The sequence below is a fragment of the Petaurus breviceps genome, unplaced genomic scaffold (genome assembly GCF_028583685.1).
Source record: "Petaurus breviceps papuanus isolate PSGF00001 unplaced genomic scaffold, PetGlider_PUasm1.0 98, whole genome shotgun sequence".
In the NCBI taxonomy this organism is placed as follows: Eukaryota; Metazoa; Chordata; class Mammalia; order Diprotodontia; family Petauridae; genus Petaurus; species Petaurus breviceps.
In genome coordinates, this window is record NW_027187460.1 from 15,107,536 (window position 1) to 15,122,743 (window position 15,208).

General features: G+C 36.7%; 1 protein-coding gene across 2 annotated transcripts in view; it reads left to right on the forward strand.

Moving 5' to 3' along the window:
• The window catches only part of ZFAT (zinc finger and AT-hook domain containing), a 317,464-nt gene that overhangs the window by 165,736 nt on the left and 136,520 nt on the right, over positions 1-15,208 (forward strand). For both annotated transcript variants that reach the window (XM_069081280.1, XM_069081281.1), the window contains exons 7-8: positions 402-634; positions 14,032-14,119. In XM_069081280.1, coding sequence (XP_068937381.1) covers positions 402-634; positions 14,032-14,119 — 321 coding nt within the window. The remainder of the gene's footprint in view (positions 1-401; positions 635-14,031; positions 14,120-15,208) is intronic.

Sequence of the window (15,208 nt, forward strand, 5' to 3'; positions counted from 1 at the left end):
GTATTATAGAAAGCTTGGCTTTGTCAATCTGACTTCTTATTGTTTTTAACTTTGAAACCTTGGACTAATCATTTAACTTCTCTGAGTCTCAGTTTCTTGATCTGCCAAAAGGTGATGATGATAATTGCAATACTGACCTCACAATACTGTTATGAAGGAATACTTTGTAAACAGTAAAGTACTATGTAAACATAAGCTTTTACAAGTAGTAGTATTAGAACTCAAACTCTTTGTTACTTTCTATGGCAAGGCAAGAAGAAAAGCTTGCTTGTAGTTCAAATCCTTTTTGCCTTTGGGGTCTCTTTTTCATCAATGACAATGTAATGGAATAGATACAATTTTGACAGAATTTTGAGGGAGCAAGAATCCTGAACTAAAATTCTAACTTTTTTTCCCCTTAGGCAAACTTTTTTGGTATCAGGTACATTTTGATATGCATGTCCGTACCCACACTCGAGAACATCTGTATTATTGCTCCCAATGTAACTATTCTTCTATCACCAAAAACTGCCTTAAACGCCATGTAATTCAGAAACACAGCAACATCTTGCTGAAGTGTCCCACTGAAGGCTGTGACTACTCAACTCCAGATAAATATAAACTACAGGCGCATCTTAAAGTTCACACTGAGTTGGTAAGTAACATGAGCCTAAAGGACATTCAGTTTTCATGCTAGGCTTGCTTGCAGTTTTCTTACCTATATGTGTACATAGATATGTCTTGCTTTGGGAAAAACCAATATATATTATCAAGACCAAAACTTAGAAAAGGAAAATGGTGACTTTGAAAAGCAACGTGTTCTAATGGGAAATAACAATCTGTGGGAAGTAGGAAAGTCTGGGTTTGAGTCCCTCCTCTGTTACTTATTACCGATGTTTTCTTTAGAAAAGCACTTAATTTGTTAGTTGTCTCTTTTTTTGCTTTAATTTATTAAAATAATTCATTATAAAATTTCTTTCAAGGTATGGTGCACTTACAGTGAATGCAGCTATTGTACAAAGCAAGGCATACCTGTATGGACATACACTAAGATCTCTCAAATGCATACTTTTAAAGAAGTTTTATAGGATGCTACAAGTTTTCTTTCATTTTCACTGCTGTCACTAACTTATGTTGATTCTCAGGGATGTGAGAAGTATCTTTGGTCTCATGATTTAATAAAAAAACGTTGGATTTGTAGATACATAAGTGAATAAAAGCTTCTGAGACCATCCCTCACCATCTTTGTGGTAAATGGATGTCTTACTTGCCTTCTTTGGGCTTCATTTTCCTATCCATAAAAAGGAGAGGTTAAATTAAGTCATCCTTGAGGCTTCTTCCAGCTCTCAATTGGTGATTCCAAGGTTCTTGTTTTCATTTGTTTGGGCTATCAGCTTAGCTTTCTATACCTCATACAGCATTTGTATGAAACACATATAATATTGTATGTTATAATTATCTGTATGCCCCCCCTGTATTCAAATGCTTTTATAAATTGTACAAAGTAATTATATACACAGTTTTAAAATTTCATTTTGTCTTATTAGAGTTCTATGAATGATATTGGGTGTGGTTTTATTATTTTAATGCTTCTGAATCATGCTGCAATTGGAAATCAAATTGTAATTTTTTTTTTTTTGGTAAGAGGAGAAAGGAACGTGGTTTTAGGTTCATTAGTGACCATTGTCATAGGATTGATTTTAGGAAATGCACATCCCCCAATAATAAGATTCTTTTGAGATAATAACTTCAAATCTCCTATTCTATAGGTTTACTACTTTTCATCTCTAAAGTGGGAATATTCCCTCTAAAGTGGGAATATTCTGTCATTCAGCACAACCTCTAGCCTCTTCAGATCCCAGTTTCCTTGTTTTAAAATGAGGGGCTTGGACAAGACGGTATCTAATGTCCCTTATGCTCCTAAATCTATGATCTTATCATTCTTATGCCATATCTTCTCTTAGAAATGTTACAATAAATGAGGTAATATGTGTAGGTACCTTAGCTTCTTTTTAAAAGGTAGTATGTTAATTTGGGTTGCTTTAATAAATATACCAATAAAGTTTAATTATTTCACAGAATTATTTGTATAAAATTTAATTATTTCATAATATATTGTATAATACAAAAGAATAATGTGTGTATGTGCAAATTTTAATCTTCCTCAAGAGACTGACACCTGAGACACATTTGAGAACTCTTACAGTTACATACCATAAGAATTTGGCCTGAGGTATAGTTCTTTTTTAATTGGATTTTTAGTTATACTCAGATGTGACACAAAATAAATCCTCTGTAACTATGTGGAGTTACTAGCATAATGTGCCTTATGAATCATAATTTGTCATTTCATTTGTGACTTTGTGACTTGTGTTGTGACTGATAGGAGTTGGGTTCAGAATTTTGCTCTGTATTTGTGGTAACTATAGCAGTGTTGGCCATTCCACCTAAATAATGATGCTGGCCTAGGAAAGGAGCAAGATGTCCTCATGCCCAGTCACCTTATTTTCATTCATGTTTTATAAATGGGTAGACTGAGGCACCAGTCATTTGACTTTATAAAGAGATCTCTTTAAGGGAAGCATCATGAACTTGGAATTAGGAATCTGGGCTCTTGTCCTCACTCTGCCACAAACAAGGGCTGTGCCTTTAGACAAATCACTAAGGCCCTTTGACCCTGAGTGTCAGTTATCAAATGGGGTACTTATACTACCTACCTCACAGGAAATCTGAGAGCATCTGTAATTTCCTTATTTTGTATATTCTCTTGGCTATTGCATATTACAAATCCTCTATAAATTAGTGATTGATCTTTGAAAGTTGAGAGTGGTTGTACTTACAATAAAATTAAATCTAATTTGAATTAAAATGAAATTAAAATTACTTTAAAAACTAATAAAAAATTTGGGAGTATACCTCTTTGAGCTTAGTAGAGGGTGACTGTCAGATGACAGGCATACAGTCAAGCAATCAACAAGCATTTATTAAGTCCTCCCATGTTCCAACCACTATGCTAATTAGGCACCAGAGATAGGTACATTCCATCACTGGACTTTGACTTGAAGTCCTCTCAGCTTGATAGAACTCCCAGAATTTATACTCCACTGGCATGATTTTCATCACTCTGGGATCAGTTATGTGACTTGATGAAACATTGGAAGAGGACTTAATGGAAAAAATTATAATAACTTAGAAGAAAACGATATAGGTAAAACACTATATAAATGTGAACTGATATCTTTGTTGATATGTAACTTAAGAAATGAATTCAAATGATAATTGGTTCACTAAATTTTATTTATCATTCTTGCTTACTTGAATTCAAAGAAATATAAGGTGAAAGACTCTCCAAATTCCAATAGAATATAAGGTCCTTGAGGGTAGGCATTGATTCACTTTTGTATTTGTATATGCAACACCTCATGCAGAGACTTGTTCATAACAGGCTTATTGACTGAAAGAAAAGTTTTAAGAGAGCATTAGAGAGTATCCTTCCTCTTTTAAGTAAAGGAGAAATGGAAAATATGGGGGGAAAAAAGGACTGTGAAAATGATGAAGTTAAGCTGCTTTTTTAAAAGATTGGCAATATTGATAACTTTTAACTAACATGATAAAAAGGAAAATAATTTGACGGAATAAAAAATGAAGATGAATTTGTAGTCAAATAAAGAATAAGTAAAAAGAATAATGAGAACCTACTATACAAAATTTTATGATAGAACTGAAAATTCAAAGAAATCAATCTATCAGTATTTATTGTCTATTGTGTAACATTTGTGCTAGGACCTAGAGAATACAAAGATCAAAGTAAAATAGCTCCTGCCTTCTCAAGACTTCTATTCTGTTAGTGGAAACAAAATATGTGTGTTGTGTGTATGTATAGAGAGTCACACATGTATGTATTATAGACACATATATGTGTTTGTATACACATATGTATATGTGTGTATAAAGACATGAGAATATTTACAATATAAACACAAGATATCTTGAAAATGTATGACCCAAAATAAATACTGTAAGAAGAGAGATGTCAAATAACCTTGGTTTGCCTTGGTCAGAACAGAACTCTGTAATGGAACAAAACTCAGTTCTGCATTCTGTGTCTCAGGAAGATAATTAAGAATCTGGAGGAGGGTAATAACTGGGGTGGCTAAAAGGAGCACAGCTTCTCTGCTTTGTAAAGATCAGATAAAGGATTTAGGAATGTTTGACTTGGAGAAAAGAGTTAATGGGAGACTATAAACACTGTCAAACATTTGAAGGGGACAGGGTGGCTAGGTGGTGTAGTGAGTAGAGAGCATTGGCCCTGGAGTCAGGAGGACCTGAGTTCAAATCCGGCCTCAGACACTTTAACACAAAAACTATCTGTGTGACCTTGGGCAAGTCACTTTAACCCCAATTGCCCTCTTAAAAAAAAAGAATTTGAAGGGTTGTCAAGCAGAAGAAGGAATAGATTTTGAAAATAAAGTTGGGGCTATGCATATTAGTGACAAAGAGCCATCTAAAATGGAATAGGCTGCCTTGTATGGTGTTGGATTTCACCTTTCTAGAAGACCTCAAGCAAAAGTTGAAATGTTTATTGGATTTGTTATAGATGGGATTTTTCTTTAATTAATAAATACATATTAAACACTCACTGATTGCCAGGAACTCTGCCAAGTGCTAAAGATACTAAGACAAAAGTGAAATAGACTCTGCCTTCAAGGAGCTTACATTAATGATGAGGGAGACACAATGTATGAATTGGACTAGATGGCCACTGAGGTTCCTTCTAACTCAGATTTGGTGTGATGTAGACATACAAGAATATGCAGAATGTTGTTGTTGTTGTTTTACAGTCATTTCATTTGTGTCTGACTCTTCTTGACTGAATTTTGGGTTGTCTTGGCAAAGATACTAGTTTGCCATTTCCATCTCCAGCTCATTTTGCAAATGAAGAAACTGAAGCAAACAGGGTTAAGTGACTTGCCCAAGGTCACACAGCTAGTAAGTGTCTGAGGCTGGATTGAAACTCAGGTTTTCCTGGCTCTAGTTCTGGTGCTTTATCCACTGTGACAGCTAGCTGTCCCAGTATACAGAATACATACAAAATGAATATAACATTATTTGGGGAGTGAGCAGGTAGGGGGTCTAAAACAGGAAAAACTTTAAGCAGAAAATGGCACCTGAACTGAATTTTGATTGGAATTTGCAGAAAGATAGGTTTAGCCTTGAGACAAGGAAACATTTCCTAAGAATCTGAGTTATCCAGATTGGAATGAGCTTGCTTGGGAAGTATTGATTTTCTTCTTAGCAGATTTTTTTTTTAAAGAAAATATTGGGTGACCACATTTTAGCAGTGTGGATTGGAATCTTTTTATGCTATGGGTTATAGTAGATGGCCTCCCAGATTCTTTCCAAATCTAATATTCTATGAATTTGGACCATCTAAGCTCCCTGAACCTCAGTTTTCTCTTCCATGAAATAGAAATCATGCCTGCCTTACCAATCTAACAGTTGTGCAAAGGTGAAATGAAATGACATAGGAAAAAGTGCTTTGAAACCAGAACAATGCTGATTAAGTGATTAGTCCTGATTAGTCTATTAGTTTTCTGTGAATAAACTATTTACTTTATTTGAAGTTAAGTTTCTGAATTAAAAATATGCAGGGGATAGATGAGATAATTTATCTAAAAGGTTCCATCCCATTCCTAAATTCTTTGGGTTTACAACACAGCCCCTACCCACAACAAACAGATTGCTGTGAATATTAAAAGTAGTGGGGTTTGTTCAATAAATCAAAGAGCATTTTAAAGTATCTGCTATGTACCAGACACTCTGCTAAGTGCTGGAGATTCAAAGAAAAGCAAAACATAATGTATGCTTCATTCAAGCCCATGCCATCACATCCCAAATGAGGACACGATGCAGCAATTTTATACATATATATGTATATGTAAATATGTATATATGTATGCGTGTACACATATGTATGTATATCTACATACAGAAATATAAATTTATACATAAACACACTCAAAATATATACTGCAATTTCTCACCAGGTTTACATCTGGAACTCCACTAATCTCATTCTAATTCCTCATTGATCTGGTGATTTTAGACCTGCTTCTATTTCTATGCTTTCAACAAAATTCACTAGGGTATGGAATTAAGAAAGGTAGTCAGCCATTAGCCAAAAGCATTCATAGAATGACACAAATTTCAGGCAGAATGGGATTCTTTGGAGGAGACTTTTGTGCTTTGGTAGATCTATGATTTGATTGTTTTGAGTATTCCTTCACATAATACAAGATTGCAGTTCCCTTGAGTTCTCGTTCACTATGATTCTTTTCATATTTTTTATTAAATTTTCTATAGAGGATCCACTCAACACAGTAGAAACCTCCCTCTCTATCTTTTAATATCAAACCTGTCCCTCTTTTATTTCTTATTCTATCGAGCAGCTTAAAAAGTAATAGGAAACATTGTTCTTGTTTTCAAGGACCTAGCAATCTATTTCTGTGGCACTTGGGTATATCTGTGATCTCTTCTCTGTGGATATACCTTCCACAGTATCTCTGAGCATTTCATCCTTTATGATTCTTATTCGTATTTTAAATGTGTGTACAAAATGTTAGACCCCAGGATCACAGATATAGTAAAAAACAAAACAAAAACATACTGACTTTTTATTAAAAGACCTTGGATCCAATCCTGTTTATGATTTATGACCTTGGGAAATCCCTGAACCTACCTGCCTATCAGTTTTACTCATCAAGAAAATTTATTCCCATTCCATGTCTTGGAGGGAACTGTTAGGAGACAGTGATTTGGAATTTTTAAAACATTGTGTGACAGTGAAGAGTTATTATTACAAAAAAGTATAGAGAACAATGTAGAGTAAGTTACATATAGAAAAGGAAGAAGAGATTATATGTTATATTGATTTTAATATAGTCTATGCTTTTCTTCCAAGTCTGACTTAAAATTTTTTTTTCTGTGATCCACCATTGAATCTTCCTTGATAAGAGGATGAGAATTAAAGGGAAGAAGGTGAAGACTGATTAAAATGAATGACATCTTTAATCTTTCATAGTAAACATATGTATGTATATATATGTACGTACATATATAAATGTATATACAGACATATGCACATAGGTATACCTCAAAGATATAGAATTAAAAAATATATATGTGTGAATATATCATATATAATCTCAATGTGTGTTTATTTGTATAAAGATGTGTATATACACAAACTTATACTTTTTCAAAGAGATCTCATTTTGAGGTGGGGTTCACCTTGTACATATTTACGAATAGTCTGTGTTCAAACCAGTTCCTAGTTTGATACTTCAAAGATCTGTATTTTTGAAGCATCTCCATTGTATACATCAGCATGCTAAGACAAGTTAAAAATGGTTACTACCTTCAAGGAGTCTATGTTCTCCTCGGGGTGATTCCCTTTACGATTTAGTACACAGTCTTTATACATTATTCTGAGACTGGGCTGATCTTTGAATGAAAGATGTAATTGGGGGCTTAGCACAGCGAGTAAGAGCACCAGCTCCAGTGTCGGGATGACCTGGGGATTGAATCCTGGCTCAGACACTTAGCACCCACCCAGAAACACCTGGCCATGTAACCTTGAGCAAGTTACTTAACCCCAATTGCTTAGGGGCGGCCAGGTGGCTCAGCGAGTAAGAGCACTGGCCCCAGTGTCGCGATGACCTGGGGATCGAATCCGGGCTCAGATACTTAGCACCACACCCAGAAATAACTGGCCTTGTAACCCTGAGCAAGTTACTTAACCTCTATTGCTTTAAAAAAAAATGGGCCTGTCCAAAGCCTTTGCTGCTTATTAAAATCTCTTAGAACATGTGCTCTACTGGCATGGCCTTTGGAAACCCAGGACCATGTAATGGTAATTGAAATTTGAAGATCTTCCTTGCCCCTTAATAGGTCTAAGGGAATTTGAGAATCTTCCCTTCTTCAAAGATCTTCCCTGCCCTGTAATAGGCTGAATGTAATCACATGGAGTCTCTGGTGGGAGGAGTTTGCTGAAGGGTGGAGCAAAGCCCACAAGAAGCTGAGTCAGAGCAGTTAGAGCTGGAGGGAAGAGAGGCACTCAAGGAGACAGCTAGGTTTGTGAGTGTTTGTTGGCCCCCTGCTATGACAGCTAGGCTTGTGAGTGTTTGTAGGAAGACTAAAGGATGTTGTGGCTTCCTGCTTTGTTATGGTATATTAACTTCTTTGTTACTATGATGGATGTGACTTTCTGGTATTGGGATTTGGTTTTCTTGTGTCTGAATAAATGTTTTGCTTCTGTCTTTTATATGGAGAGTCTGTTATATTTTTCAGTTGAGAACTATGCTGGCTTATTCATAGTCACTGTCGGTGCTATGAATATTGTGTTGGCACTACAGACCACTTGCATGTTCTGATGAAGCAAGACTTCAGTGCAGGATGTGGAGCAATATGATTATAGAAATGACTAAGAAATTCTTTTTTTCCTTGATAACAATGTTTGTTACATATGGAAATCCAATTTTATCCCCACAAAGTGTTTGCCCATGGGCAAAGTAGTGATAAATAATAAAGATCTATCAATATTTGTCTGTCTCTTTCTCCAATATCCATATATACAGCATTCATAAGTGCTTTAAGGTTTACAAAATCCTTTCCAGAGTAGCCATATGATTTAATTAGTACAAGTATCATTATTATTCCCATTTTGTAGAAGAACAAACAAGAGTCAAGAGGAATTAACTTGCTCAGGGTTTAAAAAAAACAAAACAAAACAAAAATTAAATTGCTAGGAAGTTAATGAAGCCACCCAGTGTTGGCCATCCAGTCAGACTTTACAAGAAAAAAAAAATAAACTCATATTTGCTCTTTAGGGAAAACTTTGTGTTTGGCCTAGAGGATGAAATAGCAAGACAGAATTGATTGCATTGAGAGGGAGAATCCTGTAGAGAAGGCCCTAATTTCTGACTAGCTTGAGCTAATAATAATAATCATAATTCATTTTGGGGTAAAGAAAGACAGTGTTGTTAGAAATGAACTTTAAATACTGAAAATCTCTGATAATATTTTCTGACATGGTACAGAAGAGAATCAGAGTATTTGGGAACATGTTACTGTTGTTGTGTAGTTTTTTCTTCAGATTAGTTATTTATTTGTTTCAGTTTAGTTGTTTTAGCAGTTTCATGCACAACTCTTCATGACTCGATTTGGAGATTTCTTGGTAAAGATACTGGAATGGTTTGCCCTTTCCTTCTCCAGGTGTTTTTCTTTTTTTTTTTTTTAAAGCAATGGGGTTAAGTAACTTGCTCAAGGTTATACGGCCGTGTGTTTCTGGGTGTGGTGCTGAGTGTCTGAGCCCGGGATTTGATCTCCAGGTCATCCCAACACTAGAGCCGGTGCTCTTACTCGTTGTGCTACCTGGCTGCCCCTCTCCAGGTTTTTTTACAGGTGAGGAAACTGAGCCATACAGGGTTAAGTGACTTGGCCAGGGTCACACAGCTAGTAATTGTTTGAGACCAAATTTGAACTCAGGTAGCTGTGTCTTTCTGGCTTCAGGCCCGGTACTCCTTGCACTGCACCATCTAGTTGCTTATCATGTCACTGTACTGTCTGTCATTAACACCAAGTTCTTACCATTCCCATTCCTTTTTTCCCTTTTGACTTCAAACATTTTGTAGAGATAGTTATATTTTCTCCAATTGCATGCATTGTTTTTTGTGAGGAAGGTTTAGTATTTGCACATTGTCTGTGAGCATGAGAGGCTTATAGGTTTGAATGTCATATTAGTTTGGAGGTTACTGGACATATGTGAATCAGCTACAGAGGGATAGGCATTTAGCCTGAGGGCACAAAACAAGGTAGAAAGCCTCTCTCATTTTCTTGGCTTCTTGGATCTTTACTCTCAGTCTTGTTCCCACACCACACTGCCACTGATGCTGATGCTTCAGGTTCCTAAAAAGTTTCAGATTACTTCTAAGTCATTCTGACATATATACTGTAAAGGATGACCATTTTTATAATCATAGCAGGGAGAGTCTTGCATTTTCTTGCCTTCCTGAGAAACTCTTAATGGTCACTTTTAAGGTATATGGCAATTTAGGTTTTCATTTCCTATCTAGACCAAGATTTTAAAACAAGAGCAAATGAATTCAGAGACTCCACCAAAGTGGCTTTGTCTTCCAGGCCCCTTTGCCTACTTGTCTGTGCCCTTCTGAGAATCTTCAAAGACATCACGAAAATAAGGGACCCTGATAAGCTATGGGATAAATTGCTTTTAGAGTATCAGAGAAAATCAAGTCGCTAAGGCTTTGAGGGAGATACTCTTGTAAACCTGATCAAAGCCCTTCAGAATACCTCTGTCAACATGAATGACAAGGGCATGGTGAGCTCCACAGCAATGGGATGGGCCTCCTCCTCCACAATGCCAATTGAGTGCCCCAGGTGAATTCTGAAATAGAGTTTAGAAGAGCAATTCTGATGAGCTGGTGCTGAAAGTGATGGGGTTACTCTGAAGGACTGGCTCAGTAACAAGAACCCAGAAGGATGGTGACAGGAGATTGCTTAAAAGCACTGAACTAATGATGTGACCTAAGAAAAAGTCTTCAGGGTTGACTTGGACAAACAACTTGAAAAGATTCAACTTAAACTGGCCAGACTGAATAGGCTTATAAGATTGACAGGGAGACACTGAAGGGGGTGGGGTCTACCTCTGAGAGAGGTGCTTTCAAATGGAAGGCACTCAAAGATCATAAGCCTGAGTACTCAGAAAATTCTCATTAGCAAATCACTGAAAGGAGGAGGAAAAAAAAAGGCTTTCATTTTCTGAAGGACTTTTGGCTATATAAGGCATAACAGTCTCTTGGAATCAGTGCCTCTTGTAGTTTTTGCTAATACCAAGATGTGTTGTTTTTTCTCCTCCATTTCAGGTGTCATTTGTAAATTGGGGTATTCTGAGACAATCAATCAGAAAGTGTTTATTAAGCACCACATATGCCAGGGACTGTTAGGTACTGAGATTACAAAGACAAAATGAAAACATCTTTGCCCTCACATAACTTACATTGTGCTGGGGGAAACAACCTGTACACCTCAAAGTATATGTAATATATGTGGAAAATAAATAGATGATGATTTCCAGAGGGAAGCACTAGCCACTGGGAGGATGTGGAAGAGCTTTCTGTATGAGGGAGAGTTTGAGCTAAGCTTTGAAATAAACCAAGGGTTCTTCTTAGAGGGTAAGGAGAGAATGAATTCCAGGGCTGTGCAAAGATATGGAGGATGAGAGATGGAATATCCTGAATGAAAAATAGCAAGCACACCAATTTGAACCAAAGACTATGAAGTGGAGTACAGAGTGGATTGGAAGTTTGGAAAGGTAGCTTTGGAGTGCTTTAACTATCAAAAAAGAGGAGTTTCTGTTTCTCTATGTTACAGGGAGCCATGAAATTTCTTGTTGGTGTGATTATACCTGTTCATTTAGGAAGATGGTTTTGTCAGTTGATTGGAAGATGCATTAGAATGGGTAAAGATTTGTGGAAGGATGAGCAAAGAGGAAGCTACTGAAAAAATCTAAGTGAGCAGAGATAGTGGCTACTGGAGTGGAGAGAATCCATTGTCAAATCTTGTTGCTTCCACCTTCACAACTCCTTTCATATTATGTCTCCATTTTCTCCACTGCCATAACTGCCATCCCAGTGTAGCCTCTCTTCACCTCTAGCCTAGACTAGAAGGCAATAGCCTAAGTATTCTTCCTGTTTCATTTGTCCCCACTCTAGTCTATCCTTCACTCAGTCATCAAGGTGATTTTTCTTAAGGTGGGGTAGTGACAATGCCTCTGTCCAGATCAGTGAACTCCTATCATTTCCCCTTGCCTTCAGGGTAATCATTTAGATCTCTTTGTAAGTTGACTCCTTACTTCCTTTTCAATCTTCTTAGATTTTCTTTCCCTTCACATATTCTAAAATCCAGCTATAGTGGCCTACTTGCAGTTCCTCGAACATGATATTCCCATTTGTTCTCTGTCTTGTCCTATGCCTGGAGTACTCTTTTCTTCACCTTTGCTTATTAGTTCCCCAGGTTTCTTTCAAAGCTCAGCTCAAAGGTCACCTTTAGGAGGCCTTTCCCTGTTCCCCAGCCACTGATGCCTTCCCCTATAAGACTAATTTCCTTCAACTCTCTTTATATATCTAGATATCTACATGTTGGTTCTGCCCATTATAATGTAAGCTCCTTGAGGGCAGGCACTATTCTTTACCTTTCTTCATATTCCTAGTTTACATAGTAAGAACATAAATACTTATTGACTCAGACTATGGGAAAGGAGAAGTCAGGTAGGACTTATAAAACTTAGCAACTGATTGGATATGTGCAGTGAAGGAGAGTGAAGAGTCAAAAAGAGGTTGTGAAAGAGGGTGAATGGAAGGGTGATGGTGCCTTTGACAGAAACAAGAAACTTAGGCAGAGGCAGAGAGAGAAGGGAAGATAATGATTTCCATATTGAACATGTTGAGATTGAAATATTTACAAGCTGTGCAACTTGTTTTGACCATGAGGCTATTGTTGATTCAGGACTGGGACTCAGAAAAGAGATGAGGGCTAGATGTGAAGTTATGAAGTCATCTGAATAGAGGTGATAATTAAAACTCATGGGAGTTGATATCTCCTAGGGAGTGTGGAAATAAAACAAAAGAGAGCTCAGGTTAGATACTTGGGGGATATCACAAGGTAGGAGACGGAATACGAATGATAAAGGAGCTGCAGCAAAGGAGATTGAGAAGGAGTCAGACAAGAAGGAAAGGAACAGGAGAGAGCAGGGTCAAGAGAACCCAGATAGGAGAGTATTAAAAAAAAAAAGAGAGAATGGTCGACAGTGACAGAAGTTACAGAAGGGTTAAAAAGAATAAGAATTGAGAATTGATGAAGGGACAAACATCACATGAAGATAACATTGAGAAAAGGCAATTGGATTGAGATCAGTGACAATTTTAAATGGGCAGCTAGGTGGCACTGTGGATAGGGCACTGGGCCTGGAGTCAGAAAGACCTGAGTTCAAATCCAGTATCAGACACTTACATGTTGTGTGGCCCTGGGCAAGTCATTTAATCCTGTGTGCCTCGGTTTCCTCATCTGTAAAGTGAGCTGGAGAAGAAATGGCAAACTATTCCAGTGTCTTTTTCAAGAAAACCCCAAATGAGGTCATGAAGAGTTGGACATGACTGAACAACAACAGATATTTTAGAAATATGATAAAAATCAATACACATCGATATATATATATATATATATATATATATAATTTCTTTCCATCATATATCTTGATCATTATATATAAGGAGGCAGATTTCAGCTGATTACAGGGGAAAACTTTCTATCAGTTAAAGGTATACAAATGGGCTAATTAAGGAGGGTAGTGAGGTGTTTATCATTGTAGATAGATCTAAAATTTAGATCACTGCTTCTTGGTGATATCATGGGTGGAATTCATGATTTGATTAGTGGTGGGACTAAATGACCTTGAGATCCCTCTTCCAGCTCAGAGCCTATGGTTTCATGTTATTCTGTTGTTTTCCATTGCTGCTAGTTCTTAATTTTAATTGTCTTTCCTAAAGGAGTTTGAGTAGGTGAGGAGAGGGTATCAAGAACGATCATTTATGAATGAAATCCACAAATACAGCACTAAATTATCTTGTTATTTGTTAAAGCTCCTTCTCCCACTTAACTATTGCAATGTAGTAAAATTGCCTAGTACCATTTAAGCCTGTCTCATTCATTAGTTCTCTCTGTGTTGAAAATCTTCATGAGCAGTAATATGGTCATGAAGGGGGAACTCAGTAGACAGCAAGAGAAAGAACCCAAGATAATTCACAAAGGCTGCAAGGTATTCAAGAGTTGTCTCTGAAACAATAATTCTAGTACTAACTTAAATAGAGATTTACATCTGAACTTCTTAATTGTGGATTTGTTGAGAGATAGGCTTTTCAGAGCTCAAGTTTACATCTTGTAGTGTTGCTAACTGATTATGTTTTCTTTTCATTTAAGGACAAAAGGAGTTATTCTTGCCCAGTGTGCCAAAAGTCATTTTCAGAAGATAGGTTGATAAAATCACACATCAAGACAAACCATCCTGGTGAGTAAAAGCTGTTCAGATGAAATATAAGGGAGGGACAGATAATTTTCACCTTACAGAATGCTGATTGAAGAAATTGTATTTGAGCAGAATTGATATGTTTTATAGAACATGGCATTGCTCACTGAGTATTCCAAATGAAATCAAGTAAAGAAAAGCCAATTTCCTTAATAGATTTTTTCTCTCTATTTACATGCACACATATACACACACATATAAACTAGTGCCATCTATCTGTCTGTCTGTCTATCTATCTATCTACCTTTATAGTTTACAAAGCTATTTATATAAGTATATGTATCACATATATACATTTACATGCATATGTATATAAATATAGACATATACATATATTATACCTTTAAGCCTTTAAAGTAACCCTCATATAAACTTGGTTTTCAGGGCTTTTTAATTTGAGGTTGATGAATTTGTTATTATTCTTTTTTGTTAATATTTTGATAACTATTTTAAAGCATAATTTGTTTCCTTTTTAATTATATGTGTTTTATTTTATGCATTAAAAAAAATTAATTAGAGAAGGGACCCAGAGGCTTTACCAGGCAGCCACAGGTATCCATGACACATCATTCATCTTTAGTTTTTGAGGAAGACCGATGACATCATGAGGTGATGTTGTGACTTATTTAAGAATTGCATTTGAAGGAGGCAGAGTTGCATGAAGTCATCAGCTTCACTCTCTCTTCCTGAGTCATCTAAGTTCAGTGGCAGGGCAAAAGTCAAGACTACTGATGATGGCTTGGGATGCAGTGGAGGGCCTTGGTGTCTTCTATGTTTGACCAAGCTCTAAGTGCTCCACAGTATCTGTTTCAGCTGCCTTCATGGCGTTGAAACAAACTGTTCTCATCTGCCCAATCTGCCAGGAGACATCTTCATGTGCTTGGGGTAGACATGTGCCTAACTCACTTATGGGTTTGAGGCCAATCAGTTGCCCTCAACCTGGGTACACATCTGTCAAGATGGTTTACCATAGTGTGGCTGCTGTGCATGCTACAATTTCTTGGAGCCACAGGTTAGAGTTGGGTGATAGGTGGACATCAAAGGTGAATGAGCAGCCCTGAAAAGGCTCAA